Source organism: Hakea prostrata, chromosome 4 (assembly GCF_041222555.1).
Source record: "Hakea prostrata isolate BN-2017 chromosome 4, UWA_Hpros_2, whole genome shotgun sequence".
Classification (NCBI taxonomy): Eukaryota; Viridiplantae; Streptophyta; class Magnoliopsida; order Proteales; family Proteaceae; genus Hakea; species Hakea prostrata.
In genome coordinates this window covers 8998593-9018423 of record NC_142603.1, presented here as the reverse complement: position 1 = coordinate 9018423, position 19831 = coordinate 8998593, and the positions used below count along the sequence as shown (strand labels likewise).

Below are 19831 nucleotides of genomic sequence, written 5' to 3'. Positions count from 1 at the left end.
TTCTCACAAAAGAAGAAAAACCCAAATGTTGCCAACAGGATTTAAGGAGGAACCGGATCCAACAAGTACATTAGGAAGGATGAGATGCTGGCCAAAATTTAAGAAGAATGTGGCACTTGCAGAGTTAATAGCAGAGTTAGTTTAAAATAGTTATGTTTTTCTCTATAAATACTGTAAGTGTAATGCATATGTATAAGAATACTCAATCCAAATAAAAATATTACACTATCTTAGAATAATTTTTCTTCTTCTTCTTTAACCTCAGTAGTAGAGTAGAATGATATATGTTCATCATTGAAAGAACCCCATAAGTTCGGTTGCTTTCTCCCAAAAAACATCAAAGTCATCGAAACGCTCTAAAGTAGAGAGAATCCATATAGCTTGGTCGTCAAATCCTTTGGATCAATTGCAAGTCCTGACATGCCAGAACATTCCATAGCCAAAATTGATGTCAGCATTATCAAATTTGTTTTTTTTTATAACCAAACATATAGATATATAGTAACACTTACAGTTCCTTACATAGTTTTCAAATCACATAGTACCTTCATGGAGCTTTAAGATTATATAAGCTTTGATCACTTGAATGCAATAGATTGGTAGATTAGTTGAAAATGATGAGCTAGACTCTCGAGTTTTAATGTAAGTGAAATGCCTAGATCAATGCTTGATATAAATCTTGATCTTCACAAGATTTATATTAGGGTTATGTCAAAGTTCCAATCATGACTTTATATAATGGTGTTATAAATCAGCTTGCTCAGTCATTTCAATTTATATTTCAAACCATGCTCACATAGAACTTTGTACTTGAGAATTGGAACTAGTACTTGCTTCCCTTGTAAAATATGAAATTTAGGATCTGTTTGATAATTCATTAAAAAACACTTTCTAGTATTTCTTGCTTTGAAAAACAAAAAAGACGGTCGAAAATATTTTGTTATTGCATCTAAAGTGTTTCTCGAAGCAAAAGTTGGTCAATGCTAGATTTAAGGGAAATAGTTAGAGATGGATACTTATGAAATTTGACATCCTAAGCATAGGAACCCAACCAAAACAATTTCATACTACAATAAAACTCTTCCATTAATTGCTTCTTCAACCCTAATGATAAAGATCATTCGGTTCATCTTCTCTATCCTTGGTAACCCAAGTTTTTCTTCATATTCTCTATCTCTACTATCTCAAGTTCTTCTTTATCTTTTCTATCTTCGAAATCTTAGCCACTATTTTTGCGAGAGAAGTCCATATTCTTCATCTCTATCTCCTATTATTGCAACAAAACGCCTATTAATATTATTTCCGCTTCCAAAAACAAGTTTTATCAAACACCTATAAAAGTATCTTTGTTCTAGAATTGCTTAAAATTGCTTTCAGTGTTTCTGCTTGGGTTATCAAAGTAATCCGTAGATTATCATATATATTTGAAATAGTCAATTTTGATTTTTCTTAATTTTAGCAGTTCCATCAAGTTGGAGCAAACATATATGATTGTTAATAAAATAGATCGACCCAATAATTGAATTATAATGCGTTTATCATGTTTTATTGCTATGTAAAGATATATATACTTTGTAACAAACTTAAAAAAAAAAAGATATATATATATATACTACCAGAAAAATTCGAAAGGCCCCAGCCCAAAATACTATAAAGAGATATAGATAATCTTATATGTTAAATTATGTTACAGGATAATGTTGTATTCTCCATCTTTGTAATCCATTTGATTTTCATAACAAGACAATTGATCTTCCTTTGTCGTGTTCTTTCTGCCCCAATTTTTTTATTATGTTTCATTTATTCTTCTATAGTATAAACTAATGCAACAATAATTAAAATCTATCCCCAGTTCATCACAACAGCTTGGAACAACCACGGCAAGGATGGATTTTTAATTTTAGCATAATGAGAACAAGTTGTTTCAATTACGGGCGGGAAGCATTTAAAAATGTTTTTCTGCTAATTATTTCAAAATTTTGTGGATTTTTAGTGATTGTTTCATACTTGAAAGAATGAGTCTTGTATCATTCCATGGCCTCAGCCCTAAATATATAAACTCTTATAATACTATTTACCAAAAGATACTCTTAATTTTTTTTTAAGCTCATAGTTAAAAAAAATAAAAATACAAAATAATGGTAGTTCTGAAGAATAATATATTGATCTTCACTTTCAAGTAATTTCTACCTTAGGATAATTCTCAAAATTTAGAAAAGAGTGATGATCAAAAGAAGGTTACGTTTTCAAAATTGGAAATACTTATAGTGATGTTATTCAAATAGTCTCCTAATAAATACCAAATTTTTCCTATTTAACTAAAAAAAGGGGAAGTGTATGATGTTAGTGTAGATATTCTTATGCACATTTTCCTACATTCTAGTTGTTGATCCTGCCTGAGTTATTATCAATTACATGCAGTAAGAAGAAGAATAAGAATCAATATATCCTTATTCTAAACTCAAGTGGAAATCAATATTGTAGAAGTGAAACTTCTTCATTGCCTCTTAATTCCTACCAACTCGTTCTTCGTTGGGCATCTACAGGAACTCACAAGATGAACTCAATATAAAGAAGACAAGTTAAAGAAAGCGAGTTCTAGAGCTATCTTGTTTGTGCTACTTGAATTATGTCCTTAATTGCCTAGCATGGATGCTGAAAGGAATTTATTGGAATGTTTAACATGGGTTCGTGAACAAACACTATCTTTGGTTCACTGTATTCTATCATGCGTTCTCATACACGGAGAAGCTTTTTTATGCTCAGTTGTCTTATTTGATAATTTACCAGCCGACCCTATTGGGTATAATTGCACCCTCTCACATTGTCTAGAAAGGAGGGATGATTCTTCGGAGAAACAAATCATGGAACAACAACAAAAAGCTTTCCAACCTTGATCGAATACATCTTATCATTTTTAAAAACTTCTACAAATCAATCACTTCAATATTTCCATGACGAAATCCTAATATTTTTATTAAAAAGTTGCGACTTGCACAATTTGAAAGGGAAGAAGAAAAAAATCATTATTGAAAAATGCTTTTACTTGGTTCTTTGTCCCATATTGATAACTCACAATCCTATACAACAGGGACGAAAGAGTGTTTTCTGAGATTTTCATGTCACATCGTACCATAGGATTTTCTGCTATCTGTGCCAACTACACAAACAAAATATAATATTCCCTCTGGAAGAAGAAGAAGGGGAGCAGGGAATGATTTTAATGCTGAAGAACCGGTCTCAAATCCAGTATAGGATCATTAAGAAATCAATGCTGAGTTAGAGAAGAGATTTGAGCAGATTCATTAATGGAAGAAGTTCAGGTTGAAGAAAATTCTTAATAATGGAGACCATTAATAATTATTAAGATAACTAAATGGATTAGTTGCTTAGCTTTTCATTTTCACCACTCAACTATTCTACCACTGGGAGAGTTCCACTGGGGCCATATCAGCCATATCAGCACAGTAAAAATAATGAGTAGAAATGTCATTGAATTTTGTGGCTCTTGACTTATTATTATTTTCTAAGAAATTAATATCTAATAGTTTTTTCTTTTAATTATATTAATGACAGAAACTTTGTAATTATCATTCGATTCTTCTTGATGTTAAATCCTAACTCCGTACCTGTATTTTACTAGTAATAGTAACTTTTCCATCTTCAATCTTTCTATAATATGTACATTCTAGTTATAAATCTATAATCAATGCATCTGGGCCATATGGGTCAAATAGTAAGATACAACAACAACAATAACAACAACACAGAGAAAACATAGCTTCCCAGATTGACTTGACTGGAGACAACCCAAGAAAATTAATTTTGCTTGCCCCATTTTTCTGATTTATTCCGAGACTTGGAACTTGGAAGTCACTGCATGTTAGCCGCAATTTATAGTCAAAAATTCCCAGTTTTTTTCCAGATTTCCCACTGCGATGTTACGTTGAAAAAAAGAAGATACACATAAAAATTCGAAGGAAAAAACAAATAATAATAATAATAATAATAGTTCCCATATTCTGGAAAGGTTCCAATAGGCAACGAACGTTATATTGAATAATTTCATGTGAGACCCACATTTTCATGTAATTGTGATCAGATGTTATTAATCTCTTAACATTTTTTTACAAGTTCAGTCAACGTAATCGCCTTTCCTAAATTTATTTTGACATTTTCATTATCACCATCATCGTCAAAGAGCTTTCAATACTGTTTAAGTGACTGGGTCTTCCAATGGGAAACGGCCGTGGAATCAAAAACATCTATTCACACTATAACTGCAATTAAGGAATTCCCAGAATGATTGTAGAAAATGAAATGTTAATCTTTTTTTTCTCTTCCCCCTTCTATATTTCATATTCATGGGTGACCCACCTGTCCCCTTTTTGTGGATGATTCTTAAAGAAAGGATTTCTATCCATTCTAACTGGTGAAGATCTCAACACCTGTACATGCTTCATTAGGCTTACATCAATGTATAAAGAAAACTATTCAACCAGTATTTTACCAATAGCTAACCACATGACCATGAGTGAGAGAAGAAACCTTAATTACATGTTCAAAATCACCCTAATCTTTGGCAATTGAATGGTCTCAAGTCTTCCCTTCACATGGAGAACATTTTATTAGTCAATCAGGGTTGGCAAGTACAATTAGTTATTGTTTGTTTAACAGGTGGAGATCCTAAGTGAATAGCTTAAGGGATACCCCCAGAAAGATTTCGCTTCTAATAGATTATCTATTATTTTATCTGGGTAGAGGAAGCAGAAAAAAAGGATCATGCAGCAATACATAAAATAATTTACAGAAGAAGACAAATAAAGACTGCAGAAACTAGATTGTTGGGGGAGTAGTTCTGATTTAAGTAATCAAAATCTTCTGGTGGATCATTAGCTATCAAAAGAAGTTGCCGCCTGTTTTAATCTTTCAAAAATTAATATTGTTATAGGCTTATAGCCAACTTCCAGCCGAACAATCTCCCACATGTTCTGTGTCATATCAATTAAAATGAACCATGATCTCCTAGAACAACTCTCTTCATAAACAAACAACAAGCTCTTTGAATAACAATCACTATATAAATCCAGAGTGTTAAAAGACCTGCATGAAAGGAGACCTGGGTTCCTCCTTGTGTTATCTAAGAGTCTTATGATCCACCCCGATTTCTGGTTTTCCATTATTCCATTTTTAACTCCTAAAATTCTGGGATTATGCTTTATTAGAAGCAAAGTTTATTCCACAAAGAATTCTTCCTCCATTTGTAAACAAATTGACCTATAAGATCCAAACCCATTATGATTCAACCTATTAAATCACGGATGAACTACTGCTTGATCAACTGAGAACACTTGTGCTCAATATGAAAATTTAAGATGACATTACAGAATAATGTATCTACTGAATTATCTCAAATGACTACTCCCCATCAAGATGAGATAAATCCAACCTGCTGGTGGTTAATAAAGAATGATTGTTTACACGAGCAGAAGCAAGGACAGTACAATAATGGGTGGAGGGAAACATATAGTATAATCTCAAGTATCAGGTTAAAAAAGTAATCCAATGCTGAGTCTCATAAGATCTGGATTCGTCCCAATCCAAGTTGCTCGGAGGGATATAGTGTTGTTGGTTTTTTTAAGTCTCCCACTAATGAGGCACCATGGTGTTCCTGAACCAACCTGTCATCTCTAATATAGAATTGAAGAAGCTAAAAAAATGTATTAGTTCTTCTAATGGGGTGCCTTAACTCTTTAATTCTATGTTTCTTGATCTTCTTCTTGCAATTGTTTAAATTTGGTGGCATTTGCACTATTTACGTAATGTCGTTGGCTGGGGGAGACAGGGAGTTCTTAAAAGATTTAGTTTGTCTATACGCCATTTGACTGGAATCTCAAGCCACTTGGTACCAAACAGAAACTATTTATGAATAATACAAGTGGTCTTAGGACATGCTTCCAATTATCCTCACCTATTCTCTCCTACCTAAAGATTATGCACTGGTGCTCACTTTTTAAATAGTCTGTTCTCTCTTTCATCTCAGGTTGGGGCAAGAAGGAAAGACAATTTTTCAATGAAAATGCAAAGAATACAAGAAATATATATATATATACATACACTTGACAAATTTATAGACATGCGTTTTTGTCCCACAAAATAAAAGCTGCAGCTATGTCCATGATACCCAGAGAATATATGCAAGAAATCTCTAATTCTGGTAGGTGTTCCTTTCTTTTGTACCAAAGGAGGAAAAAGGGGAGTCTTTAGAAACATACTTCACAACGATTTGGTCTCAAAAACACATTTAACCAACCAGATTTACGAGTTTGACTGTTATGAAATATCAAAACTAAGATATAGAACCTGAACCTCAAATAACAGTATTACCTCAATGAGCTACATGTGTATACATAAAAGGAAAGAAAGGTTTGGTTGTAGTATAAATACAAAAGACCGAGTCAAATGGTTCAGCTTCATTGAAATGACCCTCCTCGAAGTAATCGAGGAGCATGACATTTCAGGATAACTAAACTAACCTGTCCCCCAAGCAATGTTTATTCCCTTATATAATATATGGATATCATTCTTGTTATCCAAAAAAGGAAGGAAAAAAAATCACACTTCATACTACTATTGGAAAAGATTAATAGTTGGTTGTTCAAGTCGACACTCCATATGACATCAAACTGCTCTTTCCATCACCAGTACTCCAGAGAAAGCAAATGAATGACATGATCAAATGGCAACTAATTAGGCTTCGTTAGTAAGAAATATACTTCAGTGGTCTGAGAACCCACTCCACTACATGTCATAGATCAAACGACTAATTTATCTGCGTAGTTGAAATACCTCCAAGCCTATTAAACCTCTTCAGAAGCACCTTATACTTTATTTGTATAACATTTGGTGTTCAATGTTCATCAATTTGGTCTTCCCTGTCAATCAGGTTAAGTTTAATATCTTAAAAACAATGCACAAGTATCCTACACACTCAACTCCAGAAGTATCCTATCCTGACCACTGGACCACCTTCGAATAATTTACAAGATTCAAAGCAGCAATCAAGGGACACAACATATATTTTTATGGACAGCATGGTTGCACACGCTCTTGCAGGGCACCTCAAATGATCAACTACAATCATGTATAACAGTGTATAAGCCAATACAAATAGAGGAAATGCAATCTTTGGAACATCCAAGTTCTATGCATTGCTGCAGTCTAAAGTAACATAGCTTTCACCTGGCATCTGATAGAGCTGAATAGATATTGTTCATCCAAAATCTTGGACCATTTAGGGGTTTTCAAGATCAGGGAGATAGCATTTACTTATGACTTCATAAGAGGAAGAGTTAATTCTACTTTTATCAGTTCGATGCAGTACTTTCCTAATCAGCAGTCAGGATATAATTTCAACCTAGAAAACAGAAGACACTGTTGGAACTCATACATAATAGGTGAACTCCAAAGTTAGCTACTGGGATGTATTAATCTGTCACAAATCTGTCTTGCAGAATCTGTTTTGTTATTTATCTGTACTTCGAAGAACAACCTTTGAGTTCAACTAACAGGATAAAACAACTGGGGTAATTAAGAATTGAGGCAAGTTGCTAAACAATATTGATCCTTAGGTGGTAGCAGGAACCTTCTTACAATTATAGCAATAAGAAAATGTTACTAGAATGTATAACAAGTTATCTGCGATGGCTTTTACATGTACTCTCAGAGTAAAGTTCAACTTAACGAAAATATTTTACTTGAGAGTGACGGAGAAAATCATATCATGACATAAAAGTAGTTGTGTCTTCCAATCAGCTACATAATACCAGAGAATTTAGTTAAGTATCGTTGAATTTGAAGACCTTGAAAGCACTTGACCCAAAAGAATAATTACACCAAAATTTAAGTAGAATTATAACAGATAATGTAAGGACCAGCCACACGAGGACAAATGGCGTTCAAGCAGGCATTAGGGGACAAGAAATAAGTATTTTCTTGTATCAAAGCAGCCTCTCAGCTAGGGTAAGGCTGCATCGCAATAAAGTATTTTCCTAGTACAAGAAAATCAAAACTGTAAAGCACTACACAACGAATTTCAAGCTTGATACCATGGGCATGTAGCAACAATAATGTCAACCCTTTGCTTAGTTCAATTTCTTTCCTTCATAGCATAGCAAAAGATAGAGAAAGAAAGAAAGAACAGAGGATAAATATCATCATTTTCTAATTATCAATATCACCACCTTCATGACAAATGTTTATATTGGTCCTGTGACAATTTCCATGTCTACATGCTTTAAGTGGACATGTACTAACTAAAGGCAGCAATAAGATGGATACATTGAAGTGACATAATTACCAGCAAATATCAGTCCTCCTGAGTCCAAATCTTCACTGTCTTGTCCTTCTCAAGTGCACCAGATGCTATCATGTTCTCAGAAGGGTGACACGTAACAGATATAACAGTGTCTGTGTGGCCTTCCAGTGTCTGGATAATTTTTCTTGTTTGCAGTTCCCACAAATAAACTTGGTTATCCTCTGAACCGCTGACAATATACTTCCCGTTGGTTACAGAAAATGTAGATGATACGCAGTATTTTGAATTAGCATGACCAGTGTATGCTTTCATAAACTTCCCAGTTGCAAAGTTCCATAGCCTCTGCAGATACCATACAATGAATCAACCAACTTTGTACATATATCAATATGTTAACAGACTGACAATCAGGAATACCTGCATATGTACGTCACAGACAAGAGAGAGAAGAGGAGGTTGAAAGGTAGTAAATCAATTCAGTTACCAGCACAGGATTTACAGATGACAATAATAGGTAAGCAAATGGGCCTCTACTTTCAATTAGACAAAATACAACTTAATATATCCATATAAAAAACTAAAATGTCTGTGTTATTAAACCCAACACATAGTAAATCCATAAAAAGTTTGATATTGTAGATAAAGCAACAACTAATGTTGGACTGTCAAATACCTTGGCCTTCCCCTTATCCACTCCTGTCGCCGTACACCCCACTGCACCCCTATGTTGGACCTCATCAAGAAGTGCCTTCAACTCTGGAAAGGCAACCTTCTCTCCTATGCTGGTCATCAGTCTTGATCCAGTCAGTTTTTTCGTCTTCCTGCATCTATTGGTGCAGCATCTTCATTTTTCCCAAAACCGTTGTCTCCACCATTTTAATCCCTCTACTGCTCTTCCCTCTGGAAGGGTAAAGAAACAACAAGATTCTTGCACCCTATCAACTGGAAAGTAGTTAGCAAGCCCATATCGGGAAGAGGACTTGGCATCCGCAGGATCAGAGACTATAACATAAAATCGCTAGCCTCCTAAAACTCATTTAGAAAATCTCCACAAGAGATGATCCCTTTTGAGTCAACTGGGTTTGCTCCCACATTCTTAGGGATGAATCTTTTTGGTCGACTCATGTCCCCCCCCCCCACAACCCTTCTTGAATTTGGAGGAGTCTCCTCAACCTTCGGCCCCTCGCCATCTCAACCATATAACACTACATCGCCATTAGCTCCTCTGTCTCCTTCTGGCTTGATCCTTGGCATCTTGCCTAATTCCTCTCCCAAGAGGTTGGTGCTAGAGGCCTTTCACTCCTACGCTACCCCCAAAGAAGCCCCCTCTCCCTCTTCATCTCCTAGGGCTCCTGGAACCCCTTCCGCTTCTGTCCCTGATCTTGATCCCATTTGGTCGAACCTTCCTCCCCCCCCCCCCAATCCCAAAAAAATCTCACCTATGACAAAATCATCTGACTGCCCTCCAAAAATGGCTCCTTCTCCACCTTGTCTGCCTAGAATCACATCCGCACCCCCATCCCCTGTAGCTTCTTGGTCCAAGCTACTCTGGTCCAAAGGCCATATTCCTAGACAGCCTTCACCATGTGGGGAGTTTTTTCTTGGCCGCCTCCCCACCCAATCCCTCCTTCAGCACCATCACCTCCACATCCCCCCGAGTGCGTCCTTTGCACATCCAGCCTAAAGGACCCCAATCGTCTCTTCTTCCCTGCCCCTTTTCTAATCCCATCTGGCATTTGGGTCTTGCTTCCATTTGGCACCATTGCAAACACTCCAAACCCCAGATCTTGAGGCCTGCTAGCTTTCTACTACATTTCAGGGCACCTCTATCGGTGACATCCCTCACATTTGGCTTAAGCAGAATCTTCGTAGATGGACTACCAAATCTAGATCCTCAAACCAAATTTGGAAGGTCATCTGCAAAGCTGTCTACTCTAAGTTCTTTTTGATCCCTCATAGACCCCTTACTTGACTTCCCAAGGATTCCCAAGGATCAGGCATTGTTTTACCTGCTCTCTTGAGCTTTGTCTTCCTTCCCTCCTTCCTATTTGGATAATATATCTTTATTCATCCAAAAAAAGCAGATAAATTAGAGAAATGGATGTATAACAGCGGAATAAATGCCTTAGCTGGAAAAGATGCATTGGGACTTTAGTTCTAGGTTTTTTATTGCCATTTTGCCACTTTAATGGACCTAAAATCTGGAGAGAAAATAAGGATGAGAATTTATTAGTAAATAAGCTGTGGTCCTCTAGAAGTTATTTCTTTCTTCTATCAAACATCTTATGTTAGATTCGCAACATATAATCTAGTCCGAGTTGGATATATCTTTTCTTATAGGTTAAATAGGTTGTAAAGTACTTAGGTCAGCAACAACAACAACAACAACAACAACAACAACAATAAGCCTTGTCCCAACTAAATGGGGTCGGCTACATGGATTCTTGCCCTCCAATCAGTTCTGTTCGAGGCCATGCTAGATTCAAGGCCTAAGCTATACATATCCTTTCTCACCACTTCTCCTAAGGTTATCTTAGGTCTACCCCTAGCTCTTCTAGTTCCTTCAATATGGATTATATCACTTCTCCGTACAGGAGCATTTATAGGTCTCCGTAAAGTACTTAGGTCAGCAAGGACTATATATATATATATATATATATATATATATATATATATATATATATATATATATATATAGTTAAATTAATAAATAATACCAAAACCAGAACAAGAAAATCTTCCTATAACAAAACTCCAGTAATTTCCCTATTTTTGAACCTGCAAAGCACCTTTAATACCCGGCAGCATGATAACACTACAAAAACCTCCCCAGTGATTTCCCTAATTTTGAACCTGCAAAGCACTTTTAATACTCAGCAGCATGATAACACTACAAAAACCCCCCAAGTTTCTTAATAGTATACTAGCACAATTTTGTAGGCATTGCTAATGGTGTTGAACCATCATTTTAGCAGGTTCCGGAATCCAATCTATTAGGCAGGATTGCAGGACAAAAAGGATAGGCCAGAACAGATAAAAATATAGGAAATTGGAATCAAGAACTTGGATTCATAAGATATGTTAGCCCTTTACACCACATCCTATAGACAGAGAACATAATATATGCAATGTTATCACATGTTGATCTTGGATTCAAACTATCCTATGATGGATCTTAATTCCAAGTGATTCCCTTAATTAGAATTTATCATCTTTGGCTTTAGCATTCCTCAATTTAGTATGGTTTTCTGATAGTTAATTTCATATCATAATTTAGATTAATTTAGAGATATTTGCATGATCATTAAAATTTCTCTCTTTTGAGAGTGGCAACTGAAACAGTAGACCACCCTGAGATTGAACCACAACTACAGCCAATACTGTGTGCTTGCGGTTATATTTTCTTGCACATTTGAATCGCAAACATTAACCTAAGAATATAACAGGCTGAAAATCACACATAAGGTAATAGAAAAGAAGGATATGCCCTGAGTTTCTCACCCATGCATAGATCAGCATATCTCTGATGTAACACTGGAATACAGGGCCAATAGTAGAATCTGTTCTAAGAACCAGCAGGCAATCTAGAGTTGAAAAACCCTGCTGATCTAGGGCAAAACACAATGGACAACAGTTGTTTTAACTTATTATGACCTGCCACTAGGGTTGGCTTGAGTTCCAAACCTTGGGGTTATAATTAGGGAAGTCTAGGGTACTTGGGAAGGGTTTTATGAATGAGTTCTTCTAATTAGGACTTAGGGTTTTGCAGAAATTTAAGAATTCTGGAATTTCAGATTCTGCAGCAAGTGAAGAAAAGAAGAGAATGGGGAAACAGGAGCTGGGGAGAGAAGGAGACAGGAGGGAAGTAGCTAGGAAGAGAACTCAACCGTGGGGTCCTAAGGGGAGAAGGAGAAGGCTGAAATCGGGGTAGAAGCTGAGAATACATAAAACTAGCGTTTGGAGATGGAGAGTTTGCCGCAAGATAGAGAGAGAATAGGGGGAGGATTGTGGGGTGAAGGAAAGTGGCAAGGGGTAGGGAAGAGGGCTGGGGTCACACTTGATTAGGAAGGGGACTGTTGAGTAGTTGCCAGGCTTGATGATGCTCCTAGGGCTGCTGCAGGGTTGAGGAAGAAAGAAACTAAGCTGGAATTGCAAAACTGTAAAGCTACAAAATCGCAACACTCCTTGACTCCAAAATCAGCTTTTCTATTCATATCATCAACTTCTGACCTGTTACAACTGAGACAGCTTTTTTTATACCGTTACATGGAGACAATTTAAAATAGGACTTGGTAAACAAATAAGAGACTACTTGGGAATTCAACTTGACTAGGATTCCTTCTAGAACTAAAACTCTACTTAGCAACTAGAAGGGGAGTTCTACTTACAGCTCCTAAAAACAGACTTGCACAAGTAAACTTTCTACTCAAACAAGGAATCCAATTGAGAATGGAATTCATAATTGGACTCGTGAACACATCAGGACTCGAATTACCAACTTAATGTAGAAAACAAAAGTAGATTCTAACTCCTAACAGCATAGGGAAACTACTCTAGCCTCAAGGGGAGCGGTAAAATGACCAAAACCCTTCAAGTGGTTTGGCCAGCCCTAGGTGCCACATACTTTGTGACAACAAGGCTGCCATCAATATTGCTAACAATCTCGTGCAACCCGATCGCACTAAACACATTGAAATAGACAGATTCTTTGTCAAGGGGAAGTTGGAGCAAGGGCTGATATGCATGCCCTTTGTGAGGTCTAGAGACCTAGTGGCTGACATCTTCACTAACAGGTTGAAGGAAGGAGATTTCCTCCCTCCTCTAAACAAGTTGGGCATGACTAATATCCATTATTATGTTCAATTATTATTAAGTTTTTTATTTCCCATGTAAGGGTAATTATGCAATTTTGTATACCTCATATTATTATAAATAAGAGGCTTAGGATCACATTGATCATCCAAACATTCAGTTCTTTCCACATGGCGCATCAGAGCCTAGGTGCGATTAGAACCATGTGCCCCTCTCTCTATTTTTTTTCTGCCACCGACCCATCCTGTTTTTCCACCACTAACCACCTCCCTTTCCCCTTTTCTCCGTCACCAACCCCCTCTCTCTCTCCCTCCCCTCCCTCTACTGCCGCGCTCTTCCTTGGTTGGTTACCCCCTTCTAAAGTAGCATCTATGAAGTAACTCTTTGTGAATTGATGTTGTCCCTTATTCTACCTGAGTTGAAGTTCTACACTTCCTACGAATTTTAAGCAACTTTGGAAGGTTGAAGATTGAAGAACAGCAGGTTTGATTTAGAGTTCTAGGATCGATAAGATTCTGATTTTTCTTCTACAAAAAAAAAAATAAATAAATAAAATCTGGTGATTTGGCTGAAGATATGGCAACACAAGACGCGGCTGTTGTTCTGCCTGGTTCAGGAAATGAGAAAATTACCCTACTCTTACCTCACTCTTAGTCAGGTTTGATAGAATAAATTATTTGATCTGGTCTCATTCAGCCTATCTGATTATTGCTGGAAGAGGCCTTATTGGCCATATTAAGGGCACTACCACCAAGCTCCTAGCCACAGGCACACCTCAGGATAAGTGGATTTCAAACGACTCTCTAGTTATGTCGTTTCTTCTGAATTCCATGCATCCAAGTCTTCTGTTTTGAAGTTCTTTCTTCTTTTTCAAGCTTTTGAATTCTGTTAGGCAATTTCCAGCAAGTCTTCACAAGCTACAGCCATCAAATGACAGCTCCAGATGAGTCCCAGGCTAGTCTAGTCACCTCCCAACCCCATTGCAGCCCTTCCTAAGACCCCCTCCCACTTCTTCTAGGCCACCCACAAGTTCCTTTTATTTTTCCCAGAAATTTTCTGACCTTTTTCTGGACCCAAAATTTGAGGTCAGCTCTACAGCAATCTAACCGTTAGATGTGGCCCAAACTTTAGGAGTACCCTTCCCCTAACCATAGTAACCTTCCCTCCCAGTTTCAGCCCAATCAGACCATCTAAACCCTATTTCCCTAAAGTCTGAAATTTCTGCACTTCTTCTTTAAGGAATTCTGCAGAATTTTTTTTTATGAATAAATTAATAAATTGAAAGGTAAAATAAGACAAATACAAGAGAGAGCGACCTTCAAGCAGGAGGCTGAATAGGAGAACTAAGACCCCAAGATACAACAATGAGCATGTGACTTGGGGAATCAACAACCGGGGGATAGGAAGTAGAAATAATTATTACAGAAACATCGAAACAGATGGCTTTCCATAACATGTCTAGGGAACGAGATTTGAAGGTCCATCGTCTAAGATTGCACTCCTACCACAAATGGTGGATAGTGGCACTAACAAACTAACTTACTGATCACAAATGGAAGAACCTACAAAATTTCTCAAAATCCAAGACCAATCTCGAGCAAAACCTAGAACGGGGTCAAATAGAAGCAAGGGCTATATCCCAAAGGAAACAAGAGAAGGGACAAGTGAAGAAGAGGTGGTCAAGGTCCTCTAAACCATTCCAACAAAGGGTGCAGTTTGGGCTAATTGGGATATGGCAGCTAATGAGGAATGATTAGGTGGGGAGGGCAAGGTTAAGAGCTCTCCAAAGGGTGAGAGAGTGGCGGGGAATGTGACCTTTAAACCAGACTAAGGGGGGCCAAGGAACCAAGGGGAGGGTGAGCGAATCAAGTTCCAAGCTGAGGTAGTGGAAAATGATTTGGAGTGGGAGGGAAGCCAAACAATGAGGCCATAAGGGGAGTCAAGAGGGGGGGAAGGGAATCCCAAACCTATGTGACACTGGGATGGGGGGAGGGACCAAGAGCCATCGGTGATAAAATGGGAGAGAGGGGTTGCTTTAGGGATGCGAGTCTCATAAACTGTGCAAGGGCCAAGGATAGTGAAAAGAATACCCATCAGATGCCACGAATTGTGCCTGAATGAAGTAGAGGAGCCATTGGAGATTTGGCTAGAGATGGCGGAAAGAGCAAGAGATCTTAAAAGGAGGAGCTTCTGCCAAACCCAATAAGGGTTAAAAGGAACGGCAATAGTCCAAAAGGAGTTAGATTTTAGAACATAAGAATAAACCCAATTAACCCAAATGGAATCATGCTTGGAGGCAATTTTCCATACGAGTTTAAGTAGACAGGCTTTATTGAGATCTTAAGGCGAATTTCTAAACCCCCTTTAGATTTTGGCCGGCAGGTGTTCGCCCAATTGATGGGATGAAGGAAGCGGGAGGCCATCCCAAAGGAAAGCATAGAAGAGGGATTCCATGGCAAGAATGGTAGATTTGGGAATAGAGAAGATTTCACACCAATAAAGATAAGAGGATTGGAGGACCGATCAAATTAGCACCACCCAACTGGATTTTTTAACTTCCACAAAACCCTAAGTTCAAGATTTCAGATCTGAACCACCTTCCACCATAGAGTTTTGGAGCCTTAAGAGTACCCTAAAACCCTAAGTATCCTTCCCCTTTTGCTGGAAATCCTGGGCAGTCCTAGGAATCTTGAGAAATTTCCTTCCTACCCCTAACCCTAGTTTTGGGGTTACATTAGTAGGGGAGATCTCTCACCATGTCTGCCCCTCACAGCAGGTTTCAGAGAAAAAATTAACACACTCCAACATCAATGAAATGAATTTTTGTAACTGTCAAATGGTGAAGAACTCCTAAACCTGCTGGAGACATTCCCATGGAAACCACTTATTCAACTCCACTAGAGCATGCTGGAGTTGTTCTAAGCAAATCAAAATCTGCAAATCACCTTGGAGAACAAAACTTCCCATTTGTCACATGCTACAGAAAATCTCAATACCATCAAAACTATATATGCATTCTGCCCTCGATCTCTCCCAACAACTAGATTTGTAATAACAAATGGGCACTTGATCAGAACATTGATTAGCCGTAAAAATGAGTAGTTTCACTAAATCAACAACTCAATAGGCTAGCAGGTCCAAAAAAAAAAGTAGTAGATTACATGGCTTGGTCACTCAATACCAACACACAATATAGCATCAGGTTGTCGTAAGAATCAGCAGATATATGGCTAATGAAGCCTTATTCTTGGAACTCCACTTAAGTCAGAAACTGTTAAAAAAGATTCTGTAAAAGACATAGTTTACGATCGCAGCAACATTATCATCATCATTCTCCATGTTTTTAGTATACAGCTCTTCTATTTTTTTATCATGTTAGTGATCTCCTTGACCTCAAAGTAAAAGTTAGATTGTTTACCCTTAGTACCACAACCATATGGAAACAATGGTCCTTCAATATCTCAAGGAGAAAATCTTCAAATACATGATCAAAAGGTACTTGTCTTTGGTAATCCAACGTCAATTTTATACCTGAAGCATCATTACCCAGTTCCATCTAGGTGAACATATTCTTCACCTTCTTTTTCCCACAAATACACAATGCAGGTCAGTTTACTTGTGCCCAAAGGTTCTTTTTATCAATTCATAACAACAATAACAATCACAACTTTCTCAGAAGCCATTCATATAGAGTTTGGGATGCTTCCAATCATGACTAATCTACTCTTTCCTTCCCAGCCGGGAAGATTTTGAGATATGCGCAGCATTGTTTGAAAATCCTTCAAGTATCCATACACTAAGACTACAGACAATCTATAGAGAACAGGCTGTCAACATATCTTCCAGTTTATGAACAAACATTAGGGCAAATTGCTCCAACACCCTAAAACAGAGGCCTTGAAACACTGACACCCGTTTTATGTTTCATAAACAGAGACACCCCAAAGATGAACTTACTTTGGACAGATTGGTCCTCTCTGTTAACGGTTTCCATTAAATCATTGTTTTATCTTTTGTAATTACTAAATTACCCTCACCTTAATATCCTTCGAATTTGCAATTAAAAAAATATATATCTGGTGTTCTCCACGAGGCAGCGAGGAACATCTGTTAATCCTGTAATAGAAGACTAGAAGTCAATCAATTTGCCCTCAATGCATAACTGAACTTGAGATTACCAACATACCTAAACCAAAGAAAAAGAGGGCTACTTCGATCTCTCAAGAGTTTTCTTTGCTATTTTTGAGACTTAAAATCTAGACTTCTGAGCTGAAACAGCTTAGCTCACCTGGGTTTGCTAGGGATCAAAGAGTTAGATTATTATTTCCTAAACCGGGGATGAGAGGGAGGCTGAGGTAGGTAACAGGGAAGGAGTCAGGACTAAACCCTGAGAGCTACAAGAGAGAAGCTTTGGTGGCATCCGAGACTCTGGAGAGAAAGAGAGTGGACTTGTTGAGGTTGACTTGGAAACCAGAAAGAGATTCAAAGGAGACGAGCAAGGAAAGAATGGTGGATATAGATTGATGATCAGCTTTGGTGAAGATCATGAGATCATCCACAAAGGCAAGATGAGTAAAGCCATCTACTTTGATGTATCTTATAGATTGCTATCCCTCTCCATCCCCCTATTGCTGACAATCCCAAATATATGTTAATTGTTAGTTTATGGGGTCTTAACTGCACTTTCATCCCCCCCCCTTGAGCTTGTGCTCCCCCCCCCCTAGTTCGGCTCCTTTGTTTCTTGTTTTCTTTCTTGTATTGTTGCTTGCTGCTTTTAATATATTATTTTCATCCAAAAAAACCTTCCCAAGTGCTACACAACATTCCATGGAGATGTCTCGGCATTATTTGCGTCTGCTTGAGAGACGAATAGAGATGTTAGCTGTTACCTAGATATGGTGAAGCTGAAAGTTACAAACCTAAGGTGAGAACGAGATTGAGAGAAGGCATTTGATCATCTGAATTTCCACTCTTTACCTCATTCTATGCTCTCTCGCAAAGAACACCATATTCTTCTCTATTTTCACAGCAAAGATGGTAGCGGTAGTAAGGGTTGCCACAGATACCTCTTCTCATCCCTTGCAAAAACAACGCATCCTGTCTCATTGACTCCACTACTTGCTCGAGAATGTTTCTTCTGGATCCCTCCAACTTGCCAGAAATCCCCCTCCCCTTCTCTCTCCCCCTCTCCCCCCCCCTCTTTTCAAGCACAGAAAAGAAAACCCTGCAACTAACGTGGGAAGAAAAAAAAAACAGAGGAGAGCGTACAATGGTCTTTTCATCTCTATTTCTAGTCATTCTAACAGAAAAGGGGACAGATGCTTTTGAAACTTAAAAAGGGGTGTCAATGCATTAAGGTCTTGGTCTCTGTTTTGAGGAGTAGGACCTGTTTGCTCTGAACATAAATATTTACCAGGAACAACATTAACATAAAGTGCAATCAGCTTTGACAAAAAAAGTAGCTTACAAGTTCTCGACAGATAACCCAACTTCAAGCTTTAAATACAGTGAGCAGAGAGACATTTGCAAAATCAAATCTACTCATCAAATAAAACCACCCAACCAAAGCATGGAAGATGGGACACAAAGGAGCTATTAATTTAGAATCGTTACCGTATATGAAAGAGCTACAAGATACCAATTACCAACCGAATTGCATTTATTTAAAAAGAAAGAAATGCCTCAATTTGATTCTGAGCAAATTTCTTGGGTAAAAGCGAGATTCATAAAATTTCCGGTAACGAGTGAGTAATCAAAGAATTTACGACAATCTTCCTTTCCTCGAAGAGATAAAGGGATGAAAACATACCAATGTATTGTCCAATGTGCCGGCGAGAATAAACTTTCCATTAGGCGAAAACTTGACAAAAGAAACGGGCGGATTTTCATCGTCAATGAGAGTCTTCATGCAATGGCCCGTCGATGCATCCCATATCCTGCACAAACCATCGTAGCTGCTCGAAACGATTAACGACCCATCTCGGTTAAAGTTCACCGCTGTCACGGGATCCGAGTGAGCTGGGAGCACCTTCAAGCATTTTCCGGTCTTGACGTCCCAAACCCTAACTGTCTCATCGAAAGAACCCGAGACAATCATATTCGACTGAGGATTGTAGTTAACACAGAAGACATAATTGGTGTGACCATGAAGCGTCTTAACTAGCGAACCCGACTGTACATCCCACATGCGTACAGTCTTGTCATCTGATGCGGTGCATATATAACGGGAATCGGACGAGAATGCAAAGTCTGAGATGCCCTGTTCGTGGCCTTCGAACTCCTTGAGCAGGGAACCATCGGTCGGTGACCAGAGACGCACAGTCCTATCTGCAGATGAGCTACCAAGTAGCTTGCCATCGTCGGAGAATTTGACACTGGAAATTGCGCGTTTATGGCCTGCTAGGGTTTGAGAAAGCTTGTAAGGTTTTATGGCTTCAGCTGGATCTGACGCCATGTCCGTAGATTTTTTCCGCTCGGTTTCTTGAATGTTGAAACCGGAGGTTTTAACTGTTATACATAATGACTGAACTAAACGAGGAGGGAAATTCAAAGTTCGTGCGCCAAGTCGAGTAACAGCTCTAATTCCTCCCAACGCCGGCGTGCCAAGATTGTCTCTCTCTCTCCTTAATTTTCCCTCGAAGAGATAAACTTTTGGTTCAAGTGTGTCGAGGGTGAGTCGAGTGATTTGTACACTTACAGTAA

At 38.0% G+C, this 19831-nt stretch overlaps 1 protein-coding gene across 3 annotated transcripts; it reads right to left on the bottom strand.

Annotated features, from left to right (window-relative positions):
- Positions 1 to 5533: 5533 nt before the first annotated feature.
- Positions 5534 to 19831, bottom strand: WDR5A (Transducin/WD40 repeat-like superfamily protein). Of its 3 annotated transcripts, none has more exons than XM_089151966.1 (3): positions 18939 to 19831; positions 8360 to 8659; positions 5534 to 6935 (listed from the first exon to the last, which is right to left on the bottom strand). In XM_089151966.1, exons 1-2 carry the CDS (start codon positions 19581 to 19583, stop codon positions 8369 to 8371), a joined length of 936 nt encoding a protein of 311 aa, XP_089008092.1. In that variant the 5' UTR covers positions 19584 to 19831; the 3' UTR covers positions 5534 to 6935; positions 8360 to 8368. The 3 variants fall into 3 exon arrangements, with proteins under 3 accessions (XP_089008092.1, XP_089008093.1, XP_089008091.1); XM_089151967.1 differs by lacking the exon at positions 5534 to 6935 and adding an exon at positions 6976 to 7134; XM_089151965.1 differs by lacking the exon at positions 5534 to 6935 and having other exon boundaries at positions 7208 to 8659; positions 18939 to 19830.

Coding starts and splice junctions, on each gene's coding strand:
- WDR5A (XM_089151966.1), bottom strand. CDS start 19,583: ATGGCGTCAGATCCAGCTGAAGCCATAAAACCTTACAAGCTTTCTCAA. Junction 8,660..18,938: donor GCACATTGGACAATACATTG/GTATGTTTTCAT, acceptor TGGTATCTGCAG/AGGCTATGGAACTTTGCAAC.